Below are 26,513 nucleotides of genomic sequence, written 5' to 3' on the forward strand. Positions count from 1 at the left end.
CTCCTGACCACTGCACTCCGTACCCTGGGCTGTATATGATATGTTTCTGGGCCCATTATTCGGGGTTCCCTCTACACTGACGACCTGTGAAGGCTTTTATAGCGTCTCCTATGAGCAATATTTGGATACAAAGTTTGTCCTCATTGCACCGACACACACAATCTTTTCCTCATTCAATATATTTTTTATTATCATTTTACTTTTAATAAGACTGCAGTCATAAAATCAGGAAATAGTAAAGGTTGCAATCCAACAAATACACCTCGAGGGTTGTGTGGGACCCCTGATGTACAGGAAGACAGGACTCCAGGGAGGAACAATTCCCTCACTCAGACCAGGAAAGTTCATTCTCCTCCATGTCCAATCTCAGATGTCTGTAAACAGAGGACTTCTGTGACTGACAATTCCCGTACTCAGGACAGGAAAGTGGCTTCTCCCTCGTGTGAGACCTCTGATGTGTGACAAGTTTTGATTTATCTATAAAACATTTCCCACACTCAGGACAGGAGTATGGCTTCTCCCCCATGTGAGATATCTGATGTGTGTAAAGATGGGACTCCAGTGAAAAACATTTCCCACACTTAGGACAGGAATACGGCTTCTCCCCCGTGTGGGATCTCTGATGTGCGTTAAGCCAGGACTTCTGTGAAAAACATTTCCCGCACTCAGCACAGAAATACATCTTCTTCCCCGGGTGAGATCTCTGATGTGTGGCAAGTTTTGATTTATCTATAAAGCATTTTCCACACTCAGGACAGGAATACGGCTTCTCCCCCATGTGAGAACTCTTATGTGTGACAAGTTTTGATTCATCTTTAAAACATTTTCCACACTCAGGACAGGAATATAGATTCTCTCTCGTGTGAGATCTCTGATGTGCGTTAAGACCAGACTTCTGTGAAAAACATCTCCCGCAATCAGGACAGGAATATGGCTTCTCCCCCGTGTGAGATCTCTGATGTACATTAAGAATGCACTTATGTGAAAAACATTTCCCGCACTCAGGACAGGAATACGGCTTCTCCCCCGTGTGAGAAGTCTGATGTTTGTAAAGACCAGACTTCTGTGAAAAACATTTCCCGCACTCAGGACAGGAATATGGCTTCTCCCCCGTGTGAGATCTCTGATGTCTGTAAAGATTGGGCTCCAGTGAAAAACATTTCCCGCACTCAGGACAGGAATACGGCTTCTCCCCCGTGTGATATCTCTGATGTGCTTTAAGACCGGACTTGTCTGCAAAACATTTCCCGCACTCAGGACAGGAATGCGGCTTCTCCCCCGTGTGAGATCTCTGATGTGTGGAAAGACTGGACTTCTGTGAAAAACATTTCCCGCACTCAGGACAGGAATACGGCTTCTCCCCCGTGTGAGATCTCTGATGTGTGGCAAGTTTTGATTTATCTATAAAACATTTTCCACACTCAGGACAGGAATACGGCTTCTCACCTGTGTGAGACCTTTGATGTTGGTTGAGATTCCATTTCCTTGAAAAACATTTCCCGCACTCAAAACAGAAATATGTTTTTTCCCCAATGTGAGACCTTTGATGTGTGACAAGTTTTGATTTTTTTAAAAAACATTTTCCGCACTCAGAACAGGAATATGGCTTCTTTCCTGTGTGAGATCTTTTATGCACATTGAGTTCGTATTTAAAATGGAAACACTTCCCGCATTCAGTACAGGTAAACCTCTTATCTGTTGGAAGGACGGCACCGTCCCTCACAGTCTGAGGTTCCTCAGGATAAGAGGAATATGATGGTCCGGCACCGTCCCTCACAGTCTGAGGTTCCTCAGGATAAGAGGAATACGATGGTCCGGCACCATCCCTCACAGTCTGAGGTTCCTCAGGATAAGAGGAATACGATGGTCCGGCACCGTCCCGCACAGTCTGAGGTTCCTCAGGATAAGAGGAATACGATGGTCCGGCACCGTCCCTCACAGTCTGAGGTTCCTCAGGATAAGAGGAATACGATGGTCCATCTACACTGTGTGGTGCCGGATGGACATTTGAGGTAGTCGGGTTTTCTCCTGGACTATACTGTGTGATGTCCTCATCTTCTACTTTACAGTCTGGAGACAAAGTGAGACAATCCTCTGAGGTTTTCCTCATCTCCCGTCCATCTACTAAAATAGAAATACAAAGATTATTACTAGACATGAGCAGATTGGTTCCCCTAAACCAGGACTCCGCCCACATCAGGCAGCTTTGTCTCTGAGGATCTTACAATTCCCCCCTCAAGGTAACTAGTAAATGGGTCCTCTGATCTCCTACCAGTTCATTTCTTTATTCATGGACCTTAGTCAGAGAGTGAGGAAACAACGAGAACTGTCTTTTATAGGAGTGACAGTGATGAGGGGATTATAGGACGAGTGTCCCCACCCCCTCTATCACTCATTGCCATCTTCCCAACACAAGAAGTCCTGCACTTCCTTATTATTATTCCTTAACTAAAGGCAAAGCTTTTTGTTTGTTTTGAACCCCTGTCAAATTTTATTTCTATCGGTGTCTCCATTAAGAAGATTCACTCTCTCTGTTTGTCCTGTTTACCATTAGGGATGAGCCCGTGGTTCAAGTCGTACCAAACATATGGGGCGTTCGTGGGAAATTTGAGGGCTGCGGAACGCCCCATAATGCACTGCGAGATCGCAGTGCATTACATCTGATGATTGGCCAAAGCATGCATAAAGCTGCTTACATAGCGGCCGTGTACAGTGTGTGGATGGAGATAGATTGAGCTAGACAGTTTTGGACAATTCCTCTATTAAAAAAAAAAAAAGTGTCCCGCGATGTCCACCCATCTTCAATCACGGCACCGATGGACTGAAAAATAGAAAAAAAAAAGCTCCGCCTCGATGGGAGGCGTCCCGCCTACTGCTGTCTCTTTGCTGTGACAGCTGTTATATAGGCAAGGGCGGGGCCACCCGGTGACGTAACCTGGGTGACCCCGCCCCCTTATGACATCATGTGATGTCAGAAGGAGGCGAACATCACGGAACACATTTTTTTTTTAAATAAAGGAATTGTCCAAAACTGTCTCCTGTCATTTTTACTTTTTTGACACTTTTTTTGGTGAATGAGTAGGGATACAATGTAACCGATACCCATTCACATGGGGGGGGTGGGATTTGGGGGCCCCCTTGTTAGAGGGGGATTCCAGATTCCGATAAGCCCCACGCCCACAGACCCCCACAACCACCAAGAAAGGGTTGTGGGGATGCAGCCCTTGTGCCCATCAACATGGGGACAAAGTGCTTTGGAGGGGACCCTAAAGCACCCTCCCCATGTTGAGGGCATGTAGTCTGGTATGTTTCAGGTCCCCCCCCCCCCCATCTTGACCTTTCAGGTTGCATGCCCTGTTAAGGGTCTGGTATGGATTTTGGGTGGCCCCCCACGCTATTTTTTTTTTTTACATTTTGACACGGGGCTCCCCTTGAAATCCATACCAGACCTGAAGGGCCTGGTATGGATTGGGGGGGGGGGGCTGCCACGACATTTAAAAAAAAATTTGGGGTGGAGTTCCCCTTAATATTCATACCAGACCCGAAAGGCCTGGTAATGGACTGGGGGGGGCCACGCCATTTTTTTCCTTGATTTATTATCTAATATTGCCGTGACCCGAAAATACATTACAGCCGCGAGCAATTTTAAATGACATTTTTTCCTTTAGAAATGTCATTTTGCTGTGGTATTGTTCTAATTACAGGAAAGATGCGCTACTTTACAGGCAGACTAAGGGGATCCCCAATCACGATATTTAAAGGAATATTTCATTTTTATTGTTTCACTTTAAGCATTATTATAATCACTGCTTCCGAAAAAACGGACGTTTTAAAAACTTTTTTTGCATTGATACATGTCCCCTGGGGCAGGACCCGGGTCCCCAAACACTTTTTATGACAATAATAAATAAATAAATAAATAATGTCTGTTTGCATGTTCTGGTGTGAACAGGCAGAATATTTAAAGGAATATTTCCTTTTTATTGTTTCACTTTATTATTATAATAGCTGCTGCTCCCGAAAAAACGGTTGTTTTTAAAACTTTTCTTTTGCATTGATACATGTCCCCTGGGTCAGGACCCGGGTCCCCAAACACTTTTTATGACAATAACTTGTTTATAAGCTTTTAAAATGAGCACTTTTGGTTTTTCATGTTCCTGTCCCATAGACTTTAATGGATTTTTTGCTTGTTTGCAAGTTCTGGTGCGAACTGAACCGGGGGGTGTTCGGCTCATCCCTATTTACCATTATCATTGAAAATGAAAGTAAAAGAAAAGCACAAATGTTGGGTTTTCCCCCCGAAAAGCAATAGAGGGGAAATCTTCCAATGGGGACACTAGTTCTGGTGATCCCCAAGAAATTTCCTTAATTTACAGAGATTTCCCCTCACTTCCTGTTTGGCTGGGGGACAGGAAGTGAAGTGAAACCTCCGCAATAATACACAGATGGTGGGAAAAAAATCTGAATGAGGTTGTAACCCCCCCTCTATCCAAAATGGAAAAAAAAAAGTTTTGCCCATATTTCTACTTTAAGGTTCCAAAGTTGGAGGATGTTATCACATTATTATCACCATGTAAAAGTCTGTGCTCCAATCAAATCATCAGATATAAAATGTCCAGCTGGTAGGAAATGGGTGTAACAAAAGAGAAGACATATTATGTGTATATATAGCAGTGGGTGGAGGGGAGAGAGCAGAAGTCAGGAGTATGTAATGTACAACATTGAGTATATAGTGCAGGGGTCAGGAGTATGTAATGTACAACATAGAGTATATAGTGCAGGGGTCAGGAGTATGTAATGTACAATATAGAGTATATAGTGCAGGGGTCAGGAGTATGTAATATACAACATAGAGTATATAGCGCAGGGGTCAGGAGTATGTAATGTACAACATAGAGTATATAGTGCAGGGGTCAGGAGTATGTAATGTACAACATAGAGTATATAGTGCAGGGGTCAGGAGTATGTAATGTACAACATAGAGTATATAGCGCAGGGGTCAGGAGTATGTAATGTACAACATAGAGTATATAGTGCAGGGGTCAGGAGTATGTAATGTACAACATAGAGTATATAGCGCAGGGGTCAAGACTATGTAATGTACAATATAGAGTATATAGTGCAGGGGTCAGGAGCATGTAATGTACAACATAGAGTATATAGCGCAGGGGTCAGAAGTATGTAATGTACAACAGAGTATATAGTGCAGGGGTCAGAAGTAGGGATGAGCCAAACACCCCCCTGTTCGGTTCGCAGCAGAACATGCAAACAGACCAAAAATTTGTGCGAACACGCGAACCCCGTTAAAGTCTATGGGACTCGAACATGACAAAATCAAAAGTGCTAATTTTAAAGGCTTATATGCATGGTATTGTCATAAAAAGTGTTTGGGGACCCGGGTCCTGCCCCAGGGGACATGGATCAATGCAAAAAAAGTTTTAAAAACGGACGTTTTTTTGGGAGCAGTGATTTTAATAATGCTTAAAGTGAAACAATAAAAGTGAAATATTCCTTTAAATATCGTACCTGGGGGGTGTCTATTGTATGCCTGTAAAGTGGCGCTTGTTTCCCGTGTTTAGAACAGTGCCTGCACAAAATGACATTTCTAAAGGAATACAAGTCATTTCAAACTGCTTGCGGCTGTAATGTAATGTTGTCCCCACCCCCACCCCCATCACCAGGCCCTTTGGGTCTGGTATGGATATTAAGGTGAACCCCGCACCCAAATAAAAAAAAAAAATAGGCGTGGGGCCCCCAGGCCCTATATACTCTGAACAGCAGCAGTATACAGGCGGTCCCTGGGTTACAAACAAGACAGGGACTGTAGGTTTGTTCTTATGTAGAATCTGTTTGTAATTTGGAACAGGTACATTTTCTAAGTGTAGCTCCAGTCAAAAAATCTATTTTTAATTTTTGTGGAAAACATAGGGAAGGGTTATCACCCCTGTAACATTTGTTTTGCTGTCTGTGCCCCTGTTCAGAAGATTTCACCTCACTTTCTGTCCCAATGACAATTGGATTTTGAAAATTTTGGGTTATTAGGGAAACAAGGATTGGTGATAAAAAATCAGCGGAGACACCTTTTTCCCATATGAACTCTTACAGGAGAGAATTTCCCTTCCTAGGGGTAGATTTCCTCTCACTTCCTGTTGTCTCCCTCCGTTTGTAAGTAGGAGTCGTTTGTAAATCAGATGTTTGAAAATAGGGGACCGCCTGTATATACTATACGGCCTGCTCTATACGCGCTGCGGAAAATTGGGCCTTAGGTGTTGGTGGTACCAGAACACTGTAAGCCCTCACAGTTACTCTTGGTGAGCACAGGAACAGGCCCTGCTGTGAAATATTATATCAAGAATTGTAATGACATGCCCTGTTAAACAGGGGCAGAAAAATTGGGCCTTAGGCGGTGGTGGCACAACACTGTAAACTCTCACAGATACTTTTGTTGAGCGCAGGAACGAGCCCTGCTGTGAAATATTAGGTCAAAAATTGTAATTACGCTCCCCTGTTAAACAGGGGCAGAAAAATTGGGCCCTAGGTAGTGGTGGTGGTGATCTGAGCCGAAAATATTCTTAGAAGCTATCATAATGAAAATTGAGGAGGAATAGGATAGTCACTCAGCATAACAGGATAGTCACTCAGCATATGCAGTCTTCAAGGGATTCCACATCCATAGAAAAATCAATCGGTTACATCAGCATCAGGTGCTTGGTAGCTGGTGATCCAAGACTGATTAATTTTTATGAATGTTAGCCCATCAACAGAGTCTGTGGACAGGCGCACTCTGTGATCGGTTGCAAAGCCTCCAGCAGCACTGAATGTGCGTTCAGAAAGAATGCTGGCTGCAGGACAGGCCAGTAGCTCAATTGCATATTGAGCAAGCTCTGGCCAGTGGTCCATCCTCAAGACCCAGTAACCCAGTGGACATTCTTTTGGAAAGGTCTCCAAGTCTGATCTTGCCCCTAGATATTCCTGCACCATGTAATTCAGACGCTGGTGATGGTTGCTGGAACTGATCAGAACTTGGCGCTGAGGACTGAAGAATTGCCTGAAGGCATCGGTCAGCCAGCCACCTTCTCCACCACTCTTTCTGTGACTGAACGAAGCCTCAGAACAACGTTGTCCAGCACCAGGAAATTGTAACCTTCCAGGCTCTAGAAACGCATTGCACAAACCTTTCTGCAAGGCTTCCCAAAGATGTTTCATCCTCTGCGAAGGCTGGATAAGTTCTGCAACCTTACCCTTGTAATGTGGATCAAGAAGGGTCGCCAGCCAGTAATGATCCCTCTCCTTGATACCACGAATCCTAGGGTCCTTTCGCAGGCTTTGCAGGATCAGGGAGGCCATGCAGCGTAGGTTTGCAGAGGCATTCGACCCTGAGTCCTGTGGGTCACTAAGGATCACATGATCCTCAACCACCTCCTCCCAGCCACGTACAACTCCATGGGTTTCTGGGGACTGCAAACGATCCCTTGAAGACTGCTGTTGAGTGTTGTCCTTCACCACCATGCTGACACAATGCTCCTCTTCCTGTGTGATCGGCGGGCCTGCAGGAATACTAGTATCTGGATAAAGGAGGCCTTGAGAGGTAAGGAAGTCCTCCTCTTCTTCCTGCTGTTCTGCTTCAAGTGCCCTGTCCATTATTCCACGCAGCGTGTGCTCCAACAGGAAGACAAGAGGGACAGCATCACTGATGCATGCACTGTCACTGCTCACCATCCTCGTGGCCTCCTCAAATGGTGACAGGACAGTGCATGCATCCTTGATAATGAGCCAATGGCGTGGCCAAAAAAATCCAAGCTCCCCTGACCCGGTGCCATACTCACACAGGTACTCATTGATGGCCCTCTGCTGCATGTGTGGCCGCTGCAGCATTGCCAACATTGAGTTCCACCTGGTGGGCATGTCACAAATGAGGCGGTTCTTGGGCAGGTTGCATTCTCTTTGAATGTCAGCCAGCCGAGCACTGGCATTATATGACCGTCAGAAATGACCGCAGATTTTCCTGGCCTGCGTCAGGAGATCCTGTAAGCCAGGGTACCTGCTCAAGAACCGCTGCACCACCATTGGTCAAGTGTCCCTGTCGGAGAGGAGGTTGGTGCCATTGTCGCATACAACCATTCCTGGCTGAATCTGGCGTGGCGTCAACCACCTCTGAGCCTGCCCCTGCAGAGCTGACAGAATCTCTGAACCAGTGTGGCTCCTGTCCCCTAAGCAGACCAACTCAAGCACCGCATGGAATCTTTTTGCCTGCGTGCTTGCATAGCCCCTTGAGAGCACCGCTGGTTCAGAGGAGAAATCTGCAGAGGAAAAGGCCATAGAGGAAGAAGAAGAGGAGGGGGTGGAGGAGAGAGCTGTGACAGAATCACCACTAGTATTTTGGAGGCGTGGTGGTGGAACAAGCTCTAACAATACTGAACCCTGCCCTGTATCCTTTCCAGCTGCCAGCAGAGTCACACAGTGCGCCGCAAAAGAAAGGTAACACCTGCCACTGAGGTACTGCACATTCCACAAATTCCCGAAAGGGGGCAGAGTCTACCAGCTGAAAAGGCAGCAGTTGCAGTGCTAGCAATTTGGCCAAACTAGCATTCAGACACTGAGCATGTGGATGGCTGGGACTGATTTCTTTCGACGGTTTAGCAACTGGGGTAGGGAAATTTGCCTGCTAAAATCTGATCTTGGTGTACCGCTAGCAGATGGGCCACAAGTACTTGGGACACCTATTTCTATACCTTCATTCCTCTCAGTGAAGGTTTCTGAGAGGACTGGAGGTATAGTGGGGTTGGAGATCCCAGCTGATGAGGAACAAGGAGAGGTCCACCTTGTTCTTTGATGTAAGTCTTTTAAGTGCTGTTGCCAACGGACTGCATGGGAGGTCATCATATGTCTGGTCAAGCATGTACTGCCCAAGCGGCTGCTGTTTTGGCTACGCTTCAGACATATGTTGCAAACAGCAATGGTGCGATCTGCTGCACACGTGTCAAAAAAGGCCCACACCAAAGAACTTTTCAAAATATGTGGGGGAGTCAGCAGCACCCTGCACCTGCTTAGCTCTGTGGTGTGATGCAATAGGGTGGCTGCCCTTAAGCTGCCCCCTGGAGGGCATCCTACCTCATTGGAGATGTGCCTCCTCCTCCTCTCAGGCACCCAAGTTGAGTCAATGACCTTATCATCCCCTCCCTCCTCGTCACTGGAGGAAACTTGGCAGTATGCTGCAGCTGGGGGAACATAACTGCCAGTTTCTTGACCTTCTTGGGCACCACCACTCTCTAGGCTGACATTACTCCCTTCCTCAACCTGGGAACCATCATCGGAGCCTTCAAATCGCTGCATATCTTCTTGCAGCATGTAGCCGACACTGTGGTTGAATAGTTCGGGGGTCTCCTCCGTGCATAATGATGGTGGGGCTAGGGAAGGAGTGACTGTTGACATGGAGCTGATGGAATAGGTGCTTTGGCAGCTGCATTGGCAGGCAAACTACTCTGAGCCTGGATGACAGAGGATGAGGACGGCTTTGTTATCCACTCCACCAACTCTTCTGCTTGTTGTGGCTCAATAACACGGTCAGCTGCAGGAAAAAAGGACAAGTGTGACCCACGGCCAAGTGCTGAGGATGCACCGTGTCCACGAGCAGCACTGTCAACACAGAGCCTGCTTGCCCTCATTTAGTAGCCTGTGAGCGTCTGCCTCTCCTTGGTGGCCTTCCGGACATACTGTAAATTTTGTTTAGCAAAAAAACACTACACTGTATTGTGTACTGTGTACACCACCAGGAAAGTAGTAGCAACTGCACTAGGGGTGCACGGTACTGTGTACACCAACAGAAGTGTAATAACAACTATGGGTGTACTGTATTGACCACCAGAAAAATATGATCAATTACACTATGGGTGCACAGCACCGTATACTGTGTACTCCGCCTGAAGTATATTAGAAACTGTACACCAGGAACGGACCGCAGTCAGATATAGCTAAACTGGATACAGTGGATATATGAGACTGACTGTATATATATATGAAATCCACTGCAGCTAACTGAATAATCTGCCTGCCTGCTTAATCTAAATGACACTCTCTCCGTCCACGCCAATGACACACTACACAAGACCAACGTGCAGGCGGCCTTATATAGTGTGGGCATGGACTTAGTCCCCCTGAGCCATGATTGGCAAAAGGCACCTTGCCTTTGGCCAATTATGGCTCTCATAGCTAAGGGCGCTGTGATTGGCCAAAGCATGCAGGTCATGGTGCATGCTTTGGCCAATCATCATACATAAATGCACTGCGCTCCCGCAGTGCATTATGGGCCGTTACGCACCGCTTGAATTTGGCGTGAACGGCCCATAATGTTCGATTCTCAATGAACGGGTGAACAGCCAATGTTCAAGTCGAACTCATGTTCATTCCGAACAGATAGCTCATCCCTAGTCAGAAGTATGTAGTGTATTTAGTGTTAATGACCCACCTGTGCTGATCTCTGTAGGAGTGTCCTCCTCTATAAATGTCCCCGTTATTCCATCCTCCTCCATAGACTGCTGCTCATCCCTCACATACCTCTCTTCTTCTTCTGATTTAACCTCAAATTCTATATCGATTGGATCTCCACTCTAAATCAAGAAAATGAGAGAATATCATCTGTAAGATATAAGATTTATTATTGTGACATCACATAAGAACTCCACACATCGTCTCCAAGAGTCTGTGTTTTATAATCCCCATCCAGTGTTGCCAACCGCCCGTAAATTTGACCCCTTTTTCGGGGCGCCCGTGAAAGCCCGTTACGAGCACCGGGTGCCCGTAAAAATGATGGCCGCGAGCCGACCACGGAACGGCGCATGCGCCGTTCCGAAGCCGGCCAGGCTCGGGAAATCTCGTACGCGCTCAGCTGGGCGGCGCATGCGCAGTAACGTAATTGCGCCGCCGCCCGGCGCCATTTTCAAATCCATTGAGACTGAGAAGAGAGAGACCACGGCAGCCAGCCAGGTGCGTGACTCATGTCATGACTGCACTGCACCCTTCTTGTCATAGGTGGACCGGAGGAGAGTGAAGCAGCTGTAGGGGGATAATATCCATAGGACATTACTGGGAGCCGGGAGAAGTAATATGATGGTGAATAGAGCACATCAGTCTCTGTCCCTGGGCCCTGGCTGCATGGCATATGCAGGGGACAGAGACTGATGTGCTCTATTCACCATCATATTACTTCTCCAGTCCACATCAGATTCATCAGTGTGCTGTGTCCTCCTCCTGTGTCCCTTTCATCTCTACACAGGTCAGGGCAGCACTGTACTACTACTGCCCTGACCTGTGGAGAGGTGAAAGGGGTAGAGGAGGAGGACACAGCACACTGATGATGTGGAGAAGTAATATGATGGTGGGCAGAGGAGGAGGCTACTGTGAGAATGTAGTATGTCTGCAGCAGCCTCTGTCCACCTCCTGTAGTATGTCCGCAGCCTCTGTCCACCTTCTGTAGTATGTCCGCAGCCTCTGTCCACCTCCTGTAGTATGTCCGCAGCCTCTGTCCACCTTCTGTAGTATGTCCGCAACCTCTGTCCACCTCCTGTAGTATGTCCGCAGCCTCTGTCCACCTTCTGTAGTATGTCCGCAGCCTCTGTCCACCTCCTGTAGTATGTCCGCAGCCTCTGTCCACCTTCTGTAGTATGTCCGCAGCCTCTGTCCACCTCCTGTAGTATGTCCGCAGCCTCTGTCCACCTCCTGTAGTATGTCCGCAGCCTCTGTCCACCTCCTGTAGTATGTCCGCAGCCTCTGTCCACCTTCTGTAGTATGTCCGCAGCCTCTGTCCACCTCCTGTAGTATGTCCGCAGCCTCTGTCCACCTCCTGTAGTATGTCCGCAGCCTCTGTCCACCTCCTGTAGTATGTCCGCAGCCTCTGTCCACCTTCTGTAGTATGTCCGCAGCCTCTGTCCACCTTTTGTAGTATGTCCGCAACCTCTGTCCACCTTCTGTAGTATGTCCGCAGCCTCTGTCCACCTCCTGTAGTATGTCCGCAGCCACTGTCCACCTCCTGTAGTATGTCCGCAGCCTCTGTCCACCTTCTGTATTATGTCCGCAGCCTCTGTCCACCTTTTGTAGTATGTCCGCAGCCTCTGTCCACCTCCTGTAGTATGTCCGCAGCCTCTGTCCACCTTCTGTAGTATGTCCGCAACCTCTGTCCACCTTCTGTAGTATGTCCGCAACCTCTGTCCACCTTCTGTAGTATGTCCGCAGCCTCTGTCCACCTCCTGTAGTATGTCCGCAGCCTCTGTCCACCTTCTGTAGTATGTCCGCAACCTCTGTCCACCTCCTGTAGTATGTCCGCAGCCTCTTTCCACCTTCTATAGTATGTCCGCAACCTCTGTCCACCTTCTGTAGTATGTCCGCAGCCTCTGTCCACCTCCTGTAGTATGTCCGCAGCCTCTGTCCACCTTCTGTAGTATGTCCGCAACCTCTGTCCACCTCCTGTAGTATGTCCGCAGCCTCTTTCCACCTTCTGTAGTATGTCCGCAACCTCTGTCCACCTCCTGTAGTATGTTCGCAGCCTCTGTCCACCTCCTGTATCATGTCCTCAGCCTCTGTCCACCTCCTGTAGTATGTCTGCAGCCTCTGTCCTCCTGTATCATGTTCACAGCCTCTGACCAACTCTTGTCTTTTATCATGTCTGCAGTCTCTGGGGTCCTAGAAAGGAGTCAAGAGTGGGAGCGCCCCTGGGATGGGGGTCACGGGAAGAGACAGACATGTGTGGACTGTGGAGAGGAGACTATAGAATAGCCGCCAAGCTGGAGCCGTCTGACTGAGCCCTGCAAGGTGCACCTGAGGTCAGTGACAGCGCCGCCAGGCCAGTCTGGGGGGGTCACTAATGTAAGGGTGGAGTGAATACAATAATGTAAGGGGGCACTGATATAAAGGTTCCCCCCCTATATTAGTAACCCCTCTTACCTTAGTGTATTCACTCTGCGGAAGGTGGTCTCTGGTCACCATCCTGCAGACTCTGAAGTAAGAGGGAACTCTCTGCTGGCCGGGTCATAGTAACCTGACCTTCATGTAAATTGAGAAATATGTTTTTTGACTTTTGTTAAACTTAAACACATTGCTAATAGCACTAGCTCTGTGTTTATAGTTCAAATATTGATATTTTCACTGTTTAGCACTAAAAACAGTAATTTTAGGCACTTTTTTTGCAGTGCCAGTAAAAAATGTGGATCCGCCAGCAAATGTCATGATTTTTTGCTAGTAAAAAATTGGCACTGTTTGTAAATTTTGGCATTCTGCCAGTAAATTTCACTTCGGGGGGTTGGCAACACTGTCCCCATCCCACCAACCTTGTAACAGTGAGGGATGATGTGATCTTCCTGTGTGGAATCCCGGGAATACAGAGGATGAGGACATCTCTCTGGTGGGTTCCTGGTATTAGGTGGCTCCATTATATCCTTGTGTCCTTCTGAAAACTCCTCCATCACCCCATACTCCTCATCCTCCTCTTTATACTCTTCTTTAATATCAATATTATCATCCCCAAGGCTTCCACTCTGAATATATAATAAAAATGATATCAATTGTAACAATGCAGATAATGTACAGATCCTAGTGATACTATCAGTGATTGTTCCTCATCTACCTGATGATGGTGAGGGATGGTGTGATCTTCCTGTGTGGAATCCCGGGAATACAGAGGACGGGGACATCTCTCTGGTGGGTTCCTGGTATTAGGTGTCTCCATCATATCCTTGTGGTCTTCAGAAAACTCCTTCATCACTCCATACTCCTCATCCTCCTCTTTATACTCTTCTTTACCAACAATATTATCATCTCTGAGGTTTCCACTCTGAATATATAATAAAACATTCAATGTAACAAACATGCTTGTATCAGCATATATATCATAATTACCAGTGATTGTTCTTCAACTACCAGATGATGGTGAGGGATGGTGTGACCTTCCTGTGTGGAATCCCGGGAATACAGAGGATGGAGACAGCTCTCTGGTGGGTTCTCATTACTGGATCCATCTGTAGGCAACACACACACTGACTGAATACATTGTTTCTATGTGTTTATCAGATGATGGGGGATCTAGGTGGACCCTCCGTACTGCTCTCTCCTTTACAATAAAGTCTCCTCTTACCCGGTGATGTGAGGGGTGGCTGATTGTCCATCATGACGTCCTTGTAGAGATCCTTGTGTCCTTCTAAATACTCCCACTCCTCCATGGAGAAATAGACAGTGACATCCTGACACCTTATAGGAACCTGACACACACACAATGATACAGTCACCATCCAGACACATCCCTTGTCTGTTACTGGATAATGTCCCAGAATTCCCAGCACCACTCACCTCTCCTGTCAGCAGTTTGATGATCTCTCTGGTGACTTCTAGAATCTTCTCTTTATTCTATCAGGGAGGGAGGTGGAGGAAATGTGATGGTCATATGATCTCCAGACTTCACAGGAGGAAAACTCTAGATTTGAACACGAATAGTAAATCAAATGATATTCTCAGAATCCTCCTCACCAGTCATGTCTCCATTTTTATTAAAGCCCCACTGAGATATAATTTATCCAAACAGGACCCCCCCCACACACTTTGTAGTTTAAAAGCTTGTCGCAAGGATTTCTGGTGTTATTACACACAACACCGGAACAACACACTTGCTTTGCTTGTGAGGATGCAAAGGTCCGTCCACATTCTAAGACCAATGGAAAAAAAGAATGGAGGAACACTGGGAGGAGAAACTTAGAGGTCAGTGTGATGTCATAGGATTCTATGACTTTGATTGGAGGGACATTGGGAGGAGGAGCTGGGGGAGGGCGCTCTGTGAGGTTTCTTTATGTAGCACCCTCTAGTGTGTGCTAAAAGTTAGTGTAGGCAAAATATAGTTTGGCTCAGGATTAGGCCAGAGCCGTAGAATATGGGACAGGGTTCATTAAAGTTCAGGGCTGGGTGACTCATCGTGGCAGCTCTTTGGTGCCTCCCCCCTAGTCTAGAAGGTTGGAGAATCTTCTAGAACTAGAGGGCGGGGGTTAGGAGGAGTTGCCATGCATGGTTATGAGGCCTCAGCCAATCCCCAGTAATAGGCTGACAGACAATACCTCATAAATAGACATGGGCCATGCCAGCAGGGGTAGTCGGGTGGAAGATGGAGATGCAGTATTTAGGAGGCTGTTGGTGGCCCTCAGGGGTGCCCCCTAGTCTGGAGTGGTGTCCTTCCTTGGGCCGGGCTCGGGTGCTGGAAAAATCCTGCTAGAACACAGAGGAGGAGGTCTTCATGGAAGCACGGGAGTAAGAGAGGACAGAGTGAGTACTGAGTAGTGCAACACTGTAGAGACTAATGAAGGAGGGAGACTGTCACATGTAGCCAGTCTCCCATGAAGATAGTGGTGTGCTTAAGTCTTCAGTCCTTTCCCTGAGAGATCTCCTGAGAGTCAGCCATGTGGACTGGCGAAGAGTCATCCGGGTGGGCTGGTGTGGAGAGGCAAGCAGCTGGGCTGGTGAAGAGGCAGACAGGTAGACTGGTGAAAAGACAGTCGGGTGAGCTGGTGAAGAGTCAGTAGGGTGGTCTGGTGAAGAGTCTGCCTGGTGGGCTGGTGAAGAGTCAGTCTGGTGGGCTGGTTAAGAGTCAGTCAGGTAGAATGGTGTGGAGAGGCAGCCAGGAGGGCTGGTGAAGAGTCAGTCTAGTGGGTTGGTAAACAGTCAGTTACGTGGTCTGGTGAACAGTCAGTCTGGTGGGCTGGTGAACAGTCAATCTGGTGGGCTGGTGAAGACTCAGTCTGGTGGGTTGATGAAGAGTCAGTCTGGTGGACTGGTATAGAGTCTGCCGGTTGGGCTGGTGAAGAGTCAGTCGGATGAGCTGGTAAAGAGTCAGTTGGGTGGGCTGGTAAAGAGTCAGTTGGGTGGGCTGGTGTGGAGATGCAGCCGGGAGGAATGGTGAAGAGTCAGTTGGGTAGGCTGGTGTGGAGAGTCAGCTGGGTGGGCTGGTGTGGAGAGGCAGCCTGGAGGGCTGGTAAAAAAAGGGCAGCTGCAGCCTGGTCGGTTGCCAGTGCCTGAAGACGTGGTGCTGGGATCAGTGGCCACAAAGAAGAAGTTACATGCTCTTTCACTATATCGGAGCTACACGTAAAAGGGGCTGGGGGTTCCTGCCTGTAACAACACGCTGTCATCCTCCCTAGACGTACTTGCTCCTCTTTCTACACGCAGAACCAGGCCCCATCTGCCAAAACCCTGGCAAACAGACGACACCAGAAGTCTCAAGAGACGCAGCCGTGCTCGAGCGAGCGTGGCGTAAATCTAAATCCCTGCAAGACTTTACCCTCTACAAATCTGCCCTTCTCAAATACAACTCCTGCCTCCACACTGCTAAACAAACCTACTACAACACTCTCATCAAAACTCTCTCATCCAAACCTTGTCAACTCTTTTCTACCCTTAATTCCTTACTTCACCCCCCACTGCCCCCACCTACCAATTTGCTTACTGCTCAACAGATTGCCAACCATTTCAAAAGCAAAATAGACACAATTCGCAAGGAGATATCCAGCATTCAACTTCCTCCCCTGCTCAACACATCAGGTCCAACACCACACTCAATACTCTCCTCCTTCTGCCCAGTTACCACCAATGAAGTTGATAAACTCCTCTCCATGGCCCACCTCACCACCTGTCCCCTGTCCATTACTGCGACCACCTTCCCACTCCATCCTCAACTCCCTAACCTACATCTTCAACCTCTCCCTCTCCTCCAGCACCTTTCCTTCCCCGCTCAAACATGCAATGGTTGCCCCCATACTTAAAAAACCCTCACTAGACCCCACCTGTTTGAATAACTTAAGACCCATTTGACTCCAAGCTCATCGAACACCTTGTCCATGACCGAATAAGACGCTACCTCATGGACAACCTTTTCGACCCCCTACAGTCCGGCTTCTGTCCACAACATTCTACTGAAACTGCCCTACTAAAACTCACCAATGACCTACTAACTGCTAAAACCAATGGCCATTACGCCATACTCATACTCTTATGCCCTGTACACACGACTAGTTTTCCCATCGGAATAAACTCTGAAGGTTTTTCTGACGGAGTTCCGACGGAATTCCACTCAAGCTGTCTTGCATACACACGGTCACACCAAATTCTGACCGTCCAGAACGCAGTGACATACAAGACGTACGACGGGACTAGAAAACGGAAGTTCAATAGCCAGTAGCCAATAGCTTCCGTCTCGTACTTGCTTCAGAGCATGCGTCGCTTTTGGTACATCAGAACAGCATACAGATGATCGGTTTTCCCGATAGGAATTGGTTCCGTCGGAAAAATTTTGAACATGTTCTCTTTCTAGGTCCGTCAGAATTTTTGACGTAAAAAGTCCGATGAGGCATACACACGATCGGCATATACGATGAAAAGCTCCCATCTGACTTTTTTCTGTTGGACATTCCGCTCGTGTGTACGCGGCATTAAACCTCTCTGCTGCCTTCAACACAGTTGACCACCTGCTCCTCCTCAGCAAACTACACTCCCTTGGCCTCCGTGATTCTGCTTTATCCTAGTTCTCCTCCTCCTCTATTTTTCAGACATTTACTACAAATGACATTTTCCCCTCTTTCCTCCTATTTGAATATTATAAAATAAAGACAAAAATATTCCAAGCTCCCCTATCCCCCCGCCACTGATAAAAGTGGTATAATCCATTCATATAGAGACTGATGAGGTGAGAAGGTGATTGGTGGCAAATCCCCAAAATGAAGAGAATGTTCCGGCCCCGTAAGTGGGGGGAATGTTCTGCCCCTGAAGGGGGTTAATCTAGGTTTCCACACTATATATATGTGTATCATCATCTGCTGGAGATAGAAGTCGTCACAATGACTATGGAGGAAGAGGACGGAACATGACGGGGGGGGGGGGGGGTTACTGGGTGTAAATAGAAAATAAGATCTTATTACCTCCTCTGCTGAAACTTCCAGCAACGTCTCCTCTCTACTTCCTCCCGACTCACCTCTCACCCGGAACTTCCTCACGTCTGTAACTGACATCATTTCCTGTCTTCTATAGAGACTTCCTGTCTCTATGGTAGAAGTGAGATCACCATCTTGTGGAGCTCAGAGGAACTGCAGCCCTGAGAAACGTCTCGTAGTGTAAACACGGCCTTGTGCTGTGTGTGTATGTACTGTATATCCTTATAGATGGGGCCATCTCCACTCCCACCAAGGGGAGAGAAATATATTACTGCCTATTACAGCCTTTCTCAACCAGGGTTCCTCCAAAGGTTTCCAGGGGTTCCTTGAGCAATGGACAATTTCTGTCTGCCAGTAACAATGATTTCATGATGATGTAGGAATGTCCTTCTCCCACTGACTACTAATATATGGGGTCCTTCTCCCATTTGTCACCGATATAAAATTGTAATGAGCTCCGGGTTTGGACTGAACCCATGTTTGTACAGAATTTGGCCTGTTTGGGGGGTCAGCGAGTGTCTGAACGAAATGGGTATTCCATCAAGTTGAACTTCCAGTTGCAGTATTACTATTGCTGCTAAATGTGGCAGCTTCCCGCTCAGGCTGGTTAATGGGGAGCCAGAGGCTGCAGCCCAATATCTGTTGATGTATCCCCCCCTCCCCGCCCATTCCGCTGTCAACTGGGGATTCCCAGCTAACAGGTGAATGCACACAAAATGTAAACAAAAAACTGCATAAGGACCCCAAAAATTCATACTGGGCCCTTCAGGTCTTGTATGGATTTAAGGAGGGAACCCTGTGAAAAAGAAAAAGGAAATGTGGGGCACCCCCCAAAATATATACCAGAAGCTGATCTGAGCATGCAGCCTGTCTGGGCAGGGAATGGTGGGGGGTGGGGAGTGACCATGCTCCCTCCTGTACCATACTAGACCACATACCCTCAATACGGGGAGAGTATCTTGCCAAGTCCATTCACTGCTGGTTGGAAAGTAGAATAAGGACAATGTATGAGACAACCTAAATGGTGGAATTCCAGAACCTAAATAACCTAACACCTTAAACAGCGGGTTTCCAGGACTAAGAAAACAACCCCTAACCTTCTAAAGAAATAACAGGTCAGTTAGGATGCAGACCTATCACCAATCTGTGTGGCTCACAGTTAGTAGTATCAGGGCGTGTGCTGGAGGGTCTGTTGATGCTGGCTGCTGGGCGATCTGTTGTCACTGGGGAGGTCTATTGTTGCTGATGAGGGAACAGTTGTTGCTGAGAGTGATCTGCTGTTGAGGGAGGGGTCTACTGTTGCTGGCTGCTGAAAGCTCTGTTAATGCTGGCTGCTGGGAGAACTATTGATACCTGCAGGGGTCTATTGTTGGTTGGGTTTATTGTTCCTGGAGTGTAACTATTGCTGCTGGTGGTCTGTTGCTGCTGGGGGGGTCTATTGCTTTTGGGGTGGATCTATTGTTGCTGGGGGTCTACTGTCTCTTCGGGGGATCTATTGCTGCTGAGGGATCTATTGTCCCTGGGGTGTATATATTGCTGCTGGGGGTCTATGGTCCCTGGGGTGTATATATTGCTGCAGGGAGTCTATTGTTGCTGGAGGTCTATTGTCCCTCCCTCTGAAAATGTTGTTTCTGGGGGCCTATTGTTCCAGCTGGGGATCTATTGTTGGTGAGGATGGGACTCTTGTTGCTGGCTGAAGGGGATCTATTTTACTGCTTTTCTTGTAATCATTAACACATTCCATACAAATTACTTTTATAAAATGATACCAGTGTGGCACCCTCTAGTGTGAGTGCAGGAAACTTTACTCTGACTCATGTTTAATCTGTGAGTCTTAATTGGGTCGGAGGTTACAGAATTCAGGGCTGGATGACTCATACAGGCAGCTCTCTGGTGCCTCCCCCTGGTTCTAGAAAGTTGGAGAAAATTCTGGGAGCTGGAGGGCAGAGGGCAGGAGGGTTGTTCTGCATACTTAAAGTGGTTCTAAAGGCAGAAGGTGCATTCTATGCATCAAGATAAAAAACCTTCTGTTTGCAGCAGCCCCCCCCATACTTACCTGAAGAGAGTCAGTTGGGTAGACTGGTGGATAGAGTCAGTTGGGTAGACTGGTGGATAGGGATGGCCCTTTGGGTCTGGTATGGATTTTAAGGGGAACTCCAAGTTAAAATAAAAAAAATTGGCGTGGGGTCCCCCCATAATCCATACCAGACCCTTATCCGAGCATGCAGCCTGGAGGTCAGGATAGCAGATGAGGTGAGCGAGTGCTCCCCCTCCTGAACCATACCAGGCCACATGCCCTCAAAATGGGGAGGGTGCTTTGGGGTCCCCCCAAAGAACTGTGTCCCGATGTTGATGGGGACAAAAGCCTCTTCCCGACAACCCTGGCCACTGGATGTCGGGGAGTGCGGGCAGGGCTTATCGGAATCTGGAAGCCCTCTTTAATAAGGGGGCCCCTAGATCCCACCCCCCCCTATGTGAATGGGCATCGGGTACATTGCACCCCTACCCATGCAACAAAAAAAGTGTCAAAAAGTAAAAACCACAATAGACAGTTTTTGACGATTCCTTTATTAAAAAAAGAAAAAAAAATAGTGTCCGGCAAATCCATCCATCTTCAATCACTCCGCCCGACAGACCCAAAAAATAGAAAAAAAAAACCCTGAAAAAACTCCGCCTCCATGGGAGCCTACCATTGAGGCAGGGCTTTTTTATTTTTTCTATTTTTCGGGTCCGTCAGGTGGCGTGATTGAAGATGGATGGACATCGCCGAACCCTTTTTTTCTTTTTTAACCACTTAAGGACTGGGGCTATTTTTCCAAATTGTTGTTTACAAGTTAAAATAATTTTTTTTGGTAGAAAATTACTTAGAACCCCCAAACATTATATATTTTCATGGTCCCCCTACGTGCTGAACAGACGCATAAAAAGACACGAGCGGATATCCCTCCGCAAAGGCAGATCGGTATCAAACCGATAATGTCATAACAGAGCAAATATATCGCCTCCAAATGAACGTCTGCGCATAACGCAGGGGCTCTCGCTGGTGGACATCTCTTCACAGGGCGAACACCTCTCCACCTCCACAGGAAGCTTTTTACTACCAATAGTCCTTTACCAGTTTCGGTTCACTCTTATGAACGGGCCGCAAGTAGCACTAACACTGGGAGACACTCTGATAATACATATTGAATACATCTTAACAAAATTTCTACAACAACACACGTAGCCATCTATTCTTCAGCTGCTTTTATCCGTGACTTTCTTTTTCCAATCAGCTGAGCTCAGATCTTGAGGTTTCTTCCAATAGATGGGAATGAGTTGTCTAGCAGCATTGAAGAGAAGTGGCACCACACGTTTCTTATAATGGCTGATGGAGGAAAAAGTGTATCAGAGAATCAGGTGTGTCTACATCTAAGATAGATTGAATCTGGGTCCTAACGGCCGACCAGAACAGAGGAATCTTGGGACAGTCCCACCAAATATGTAGGAGACCTCCATATCCACAACCCTTCCAGCAATGGTTGAACTGCGAGGGATAAATGGCAGCAAGCTTGGAAGGGACTCAGTACCAACTGGTAAATCATTGGTAATTGTTCTCTTGCTTTGTGTTTACAGAACTGAAAAGAGTCAGATGGTGTAAATGATCCATCTTATGGCAGTATATGACATGTTCCTGACCAATACACTCTATACACAGGGCTGTATATGATATACTCCTGACCACTACACTCTATACACAGGGCTGTATATGATATACTCCTGACCACTGCACTCTATACACAGGGCTGTATATGATATACTCCTGACCACTGCACTCTATACACAGGGCTGTATATGATATACTTCTGACCACTGCACTCTGTACCCTGGTCTGTATATGATATACTCCTGACCACTGCACTTTGTACACTGGGCTGTAGATTATATACTTCTGACCAGTGCACTCTGTACACTGGGCTACATATGATATACTCCTGACCACTGCACTCCATTGACAGGGTTGTATATGATATACTCCTGACTAGAACACTCTAGGCCAATTGAATAGACAAGCATGGTGGAGTGCCATCAACCCAATATTTACAGAAACAGAAATACCCTCCAAGCAACTAAATGGGACTATAAATCTATAATCTATATAAATCTATAAATCTCTCTCTCTCTCTATATATATATAATAAATATCTTGCACTTACCCTAACACAAACTGTGAAGCAAAAAAGTGTAGGTGCTGCTATTTTAAATCTAAATACTCAATTGAACACATATATATATATATATATATATATATATATATATATACACACAAGAAAGTCCACATTAATAACCAAAATTGGTCAATTATTGTTCTTAGTGTACAGTCACGGAGGCCTCCTTTCCCAGTCGATGCCACTTACGGCTTGAAACCAAAAGAGTGAAGTATTGCAGTTGGTTTAATTAAGAACCAAGCGTGCCTGATCCCTATAAGATGGGATCCATCCTTTCTGGTAAGAGGCTAAATTTTCCTTTTGCTGTAAGAGAACACATCGTAGGACAGCACAAAATCTCATGATCCTACACTAAGAACAATAATGGCACAATTATGATTATTAATGTGGACTTTACATGTGTAGAGAATTTGTTTAATTTTTCTATTTTTTACCTTATTGGAAATTCATCCTTAGGATTGCACACTTTTTTGTATATACAGTATATAAATCTATAATATATAGATCTATATAAATCTTTAACATATAAATTTATATAAATCTTTAACACATAAATCTATAATATATAAATCTATATAAAACTGTAATATATAAATCTATAATATATAACTCTGTAGTCCAGTTGGGTTGCTTGGAGGGTATTTCTGTTTTCTGGGCCCATTATTCGGGGTTCCCTCTACACTGATGACCTGTGAGTAATATTTGGATACAAAGTTTGTCCTCATTGCACCGACACACACAATCTTTTCCTCATTCAATATATTTTTTATTATCATTTTACTTTTAACAATACTGCAGTCATAAAATCAGGAAATAGTAAAGGTCGAAATCCAACAAATACACCTCGAGGGTTGTGTGGGACCCCTGATGTAGAGGAAGACAGGACTTCAGGGAGGAACAATTCCCTCACTCAGACCAGGAAAGTTCATTCTCCTCCATGTCCAATCTCAGATGACTGTAAACAGAGGACTTCTGTGACTGACAATTCCCGTACTCAGGACAGGAAAGTGGCTTCTCCCTCATGTGAGACCTCTGATGTGTGACAAGTTTTGATTTATCTATAAAACATTTCCCACACTCAGGGCAGGAATATGGCTTCTCCCCCGTGTGAGATATCTGATGTGTGTAAAGATGGGACTCCAGTGAAAAACATTTCCCGCACTCAGGACAGGAATACGGCTTCTCCCCCGTGTGAGATCTCTGATGTGCGTTAAGACCGGACTTCTGTGAAAAACATTTCCCGCACTCAGGACAGGAATAAGGCTTCTCCCCCGTGTGAGATCTCTGATGTGTGGCAAGTTTTGATTTATCTATAAAACATTTTCCACACTCAGGACAGGAATACGGCTTCTCCCCCGTGTGAGACCTCTTATGTGTGACAAGTTTTGATTTATCTTTAAAACATTTTCCACACTCAAGACAGGCATATGGCTTCTCTCCTGTGTGGGATCTCTGATGTGCGTTAAGACCGGACTTCTGTGAAAAACATTTCCCGCACTCAGCGCAGGAATACGGCTTCTCCCCTGTGTGAGATCTCTGATGTGTGACAAGTTTTGACTTATCTATAAAAGATTTTCCACACTCAGGACAGGAATACGGCTTCCCCCCCGTGTGAGACCTCTGATGTGTGACAAGTTTTGTTTTATCTTTAAAACATTTTCCACACTCAAGACAGGAATATGGCTTCTCCCCCGTGTGAGACCTTCGATGTGCGTTAAGACTGGACTTCTGTGAAAAACATTTTCCGCACTCAGGACAGGAATATGGCTTCTCCCCCGTGTGAGACCTCTGATGTGCGTTAAGACTGGAATTCTGTGAAAAACATTTCCCGCACTCAGGACAGGAATATGGCTTCTCCCCCATGTGAGACCTCTGATGTCTGTAAAGATGGGACTCCAGTGAAAAACATTTTCCGCACTCAGGACAGGAATATGGCTTCTCCCCCGTATGATATCTCTGATGTGCGTTAAGACCGGACTTCTGTGAAAAACATTTCCCGCACTCAGGACAGGAATATGGCTTCTCCCCGGTGTGAGATCTCTGATGTTTGTAAAGACTGGACTTATCTGCAAAACATTTCCCACACTCAGGACAGGAATACGGCTTCTCACCCCTGTGAGATCTCTGATGTCTGGAAAGATGGGACTTCCGTGAAAAACATTTCCCGCACTCAAGACAGGTATATGGCTTCTCACCTGTGTGAGATCTCTGATGTGCATTAAGAATGCACTTCTGTGAAAAACATTTCCCGCACTCAGGACAGGAATATGGCTTCTCCCCTGTGTGAGATGTCTGATGTTTGTAAAGAGTGGACTTCAGTGAAAAGCATTTCCCGCACTCAGGGCAGGAATACGGCTTCTCCCCCGTGTGAGATATCTGATGTTTGTAAAGAGTGCTCTTTTCTGAAAAACATTTCCCACACTCAGTACAGAAATACGGCTTCTCACCTGTGTGAGATCTCTGATGTTTGTAAAGAGTGCTCTTATCTGAAAAACACTTCCCACACTCAGTACAGAAATACGGCTTCTCACCTGTGTGAGACCTTTGATGTTGGTTGAGATTCCATTTTCTTGAAAAACATTTCCCGCACTCAAAACATAAATACGTTTTTTCCCTCATGTGAGACCTTTGATGAGTGATGAGTTTTGATTTTTTTAAAAAACATTTTCCGCATTCAGAACAGGAAAATGGCTTCTTTCCTGTGTGAGATCTTTTATGCACATTGAGATCGTATTTAAAATGGAAACACTTCCCACACTCAGGACAGGCAAACCTCTTATCTGGTGGAAGGACGGCACCGTCCCTCACAGTCTGAGGTTCCTCAGGATAAGAGGAATATGATGGTCCGGCACCGTCCCTCACAGTCTGAGGTTCCTCAGGATAAGAGGAATACGATGGTCCGGCACCGTCCCTCACAGTCTGAGGTTCCTCAGGATAAGAGGAATACGATGGTCCGGCACCGTCCCGCACAGTCTGAGGTTCCTCAGGATAAGAGGAATACGATGGTCCGGCACCGTCCCGCACAGTCTGAGGTTCCTCAGGATAAGAGGAATACAATGGTCCGGCACCGTCCCTCACAGTCTGAGGTTCCTCAGGATAAGAGGAATACGATGGTCCGGCACCGTCCCTCACAGTCTGAGGTTCCTCAGGATAAGAGGAAAACGATGGTCCGGCACCGTCCCTCACAGTCTGAGGTTCCTCAGGATAAGAGGAAAACGATGGTCCGGCACCGTCCCTCACAGTCTGAGGTTCCTCAGGATAAGAGGAATACGATGGTCCATCTACACTGTGTGGTGCCGGATGGACATTTGAGGTAGTCGGGTTTTCTCCTGGACTATACTGTGTGATGTCCTCATCTTCTACTTTACAGTCTGGAGACAAAGTGAGACAATCCTCTGAGGTTTTCCTCATCTCCCGTCCATCTACTAAAATAGAAATACAAAGATTATTACTAGACATGAGCAGATTGGTTCCCCTAAACCAGGACTCCGCCCACATCAGGCAGCTTTGTCTCTGAGGATCTTACAATTCCCCCCTCAAGGTAACTAGTAAATGGGTTCTCTGATCTCCTACCAGTTAATTTCTTTATTCATGGACCTTAGTCAGAGAGTGAGGAAACAACGAGAACTGTCTTTTCTAGGAGTGACAGTGATGAGGGGATTATAGGACGAGTGTCCCCACCCCCTCTATCACTCATTGCCATCTTCTCAACACAAGAAGTCCTGCACTTCCTTATCTAGTCCATGATTTAGTCGGAGGTAGATCGAGCTAGATTAGGCAGGCAGGTTAGTTAGTGGCGTATACTCTGCATTTAGTGTAGACTAGATATTCAGTGTATACTCTATATTCAGTCAGTGCAGGCAGTGTAGTATATATAACACAGTGTACTGAAGTGGTTAAGGGGAACCCCGCGCCAAATCTTTTAAAGAAATGGCGTGGGTGCTCGCTCGTTCCCCCCCCCATCCTGATCTGCGGATCTGGTATGATACCAGACCCTTTTTCGAGTATACAACCCGAGCACCCACCCCCTCCTGATCCATACCAGGCCACATGCCCTCAACATGGGGAGGGTGCTTTGGGGTCCCCCCAAAGCACCTTGTCCCCATGTAGATGGGGACAAGGGCCTCATCCCCACAACCCTGGCCTGGTGTTTGTGGGGGTCTGCGGGCAGGGGGTTATCAGAAGCTGGAAGCCCTCTTTAACAAGGGGGCCCCCAGATCCCGCCCCCCCCCCATGTGAATGGATGTCAGGGACGTTGTACCCCTACCCATTCACCAACAAAAAGTGTCAAAAAGTGAAAATGACAGGAGACAGTTTTGGACAATTCCTCTATTAAAAAAAAAAGTGTCCCGCG

At 46.7% G+C, this 26,513-nt stretch overlaps 2 protein-coding genes across 2 annotated transcripts; both read right to left on the reverse strand.

The window, feature by feature from the left end:
- Positions 1-163: 163 nt before the first annotated feature.
- On the reverse strand, positions 164-25,633 carry LOC141104983 (uncharacterized). The gene is made up of 2 exons (XM_073594792.1): positions 23,190-25,633; positions 164-1,625 (listed from the first exon to the last, which is right to left on the reverse strand). Exons 1-2 carry the CDS (start codon positions 25,616-25,618, stop codon positions 326-328), a joined length of 3,729 nt encoding a protein of 1,242 aa, XP_073450893.1. The 5' UTR covers positions 25,619-25,633; the 3' UTR covers positions 164-325.
- Positions 10,425-18,020, reverse strand: LOC141105464 (uncharacterized). Its single transcript, XM_073595316.1, has 7 exons — positions 17,940-18,020; positions 14,335-14,458; positions 14,123-14,246; positions 13,909-14,006; positions 13,616-13,822; positions 13,320-13,526; positions 10,425-10,607 (listed from the first exon to the last, which is right to left on the reverse strand). Exons 3-7 carry the CDS (start codon positions 14,205-14,207, stop codon positions 10,425-10,427), a joined length of 780 nt encoding a protein of 259 aa, XP_073451417.1. The 5' UTR covers positions 14,208-14,246; positions 14,335-14,458; positions 17,940-18,020.
- Positions 25,634-26,513: the final 880 nt, after the last annotated feature.

Source organism: Aquarana catesbeiana, linkage group LG08 (assembly GCF_042186555.1).
Source record: "Aquarana catesbeiana isolate 2022-GZ linkage group LG08, ASM4218655v1, whole genome shotgun sequence".
Classification (NCBI taxonomy): domain Eukaryota; kingdom Metazoa; phylum Chordata; class Amphibia; order Anura; family Ranidae; genus Aquarana; species Aquarana catesbeiana.

Bases quoted from the DNA above. Each gene is read 5' to 3' on its own strand.
- LOC141105464 (XM_073595316.1), bottom strand. From the start codon at position 14,207: ATGGAGGAGTGGGAGTATTTAGAAGGACACAAGGATCTCTACAAGGAC. The intron at 13,823-13,908 runs GTAGTTGAAGAA...TTATATATTCAG, and splicing joins CCATCCCTCACCATCATCTG to AGTGGAAACCTCAGAGATGA. The intron at 13,527-13,615 runs GTAGATGAGGAA...TTATATATTCAG, and splicing joins CCATCCCTCACCATCATCAG to AGTGGAAGCCTTGGGGATGA.
- LOC141104983 (XM_073594792.1), bottom strand. From the start codon at position 25,618: ATGTCTAGTAATAATCTTTGTATTTCTATTTTAGTAGATGGACGGGAG. The intron at 1,626-23,189 runs GTCTCACATGAG...TGTGCATAAAAG, and splicing joins AAACTTGTCACACATCAGAG to ATCTCACACAGGAAAGAAGC.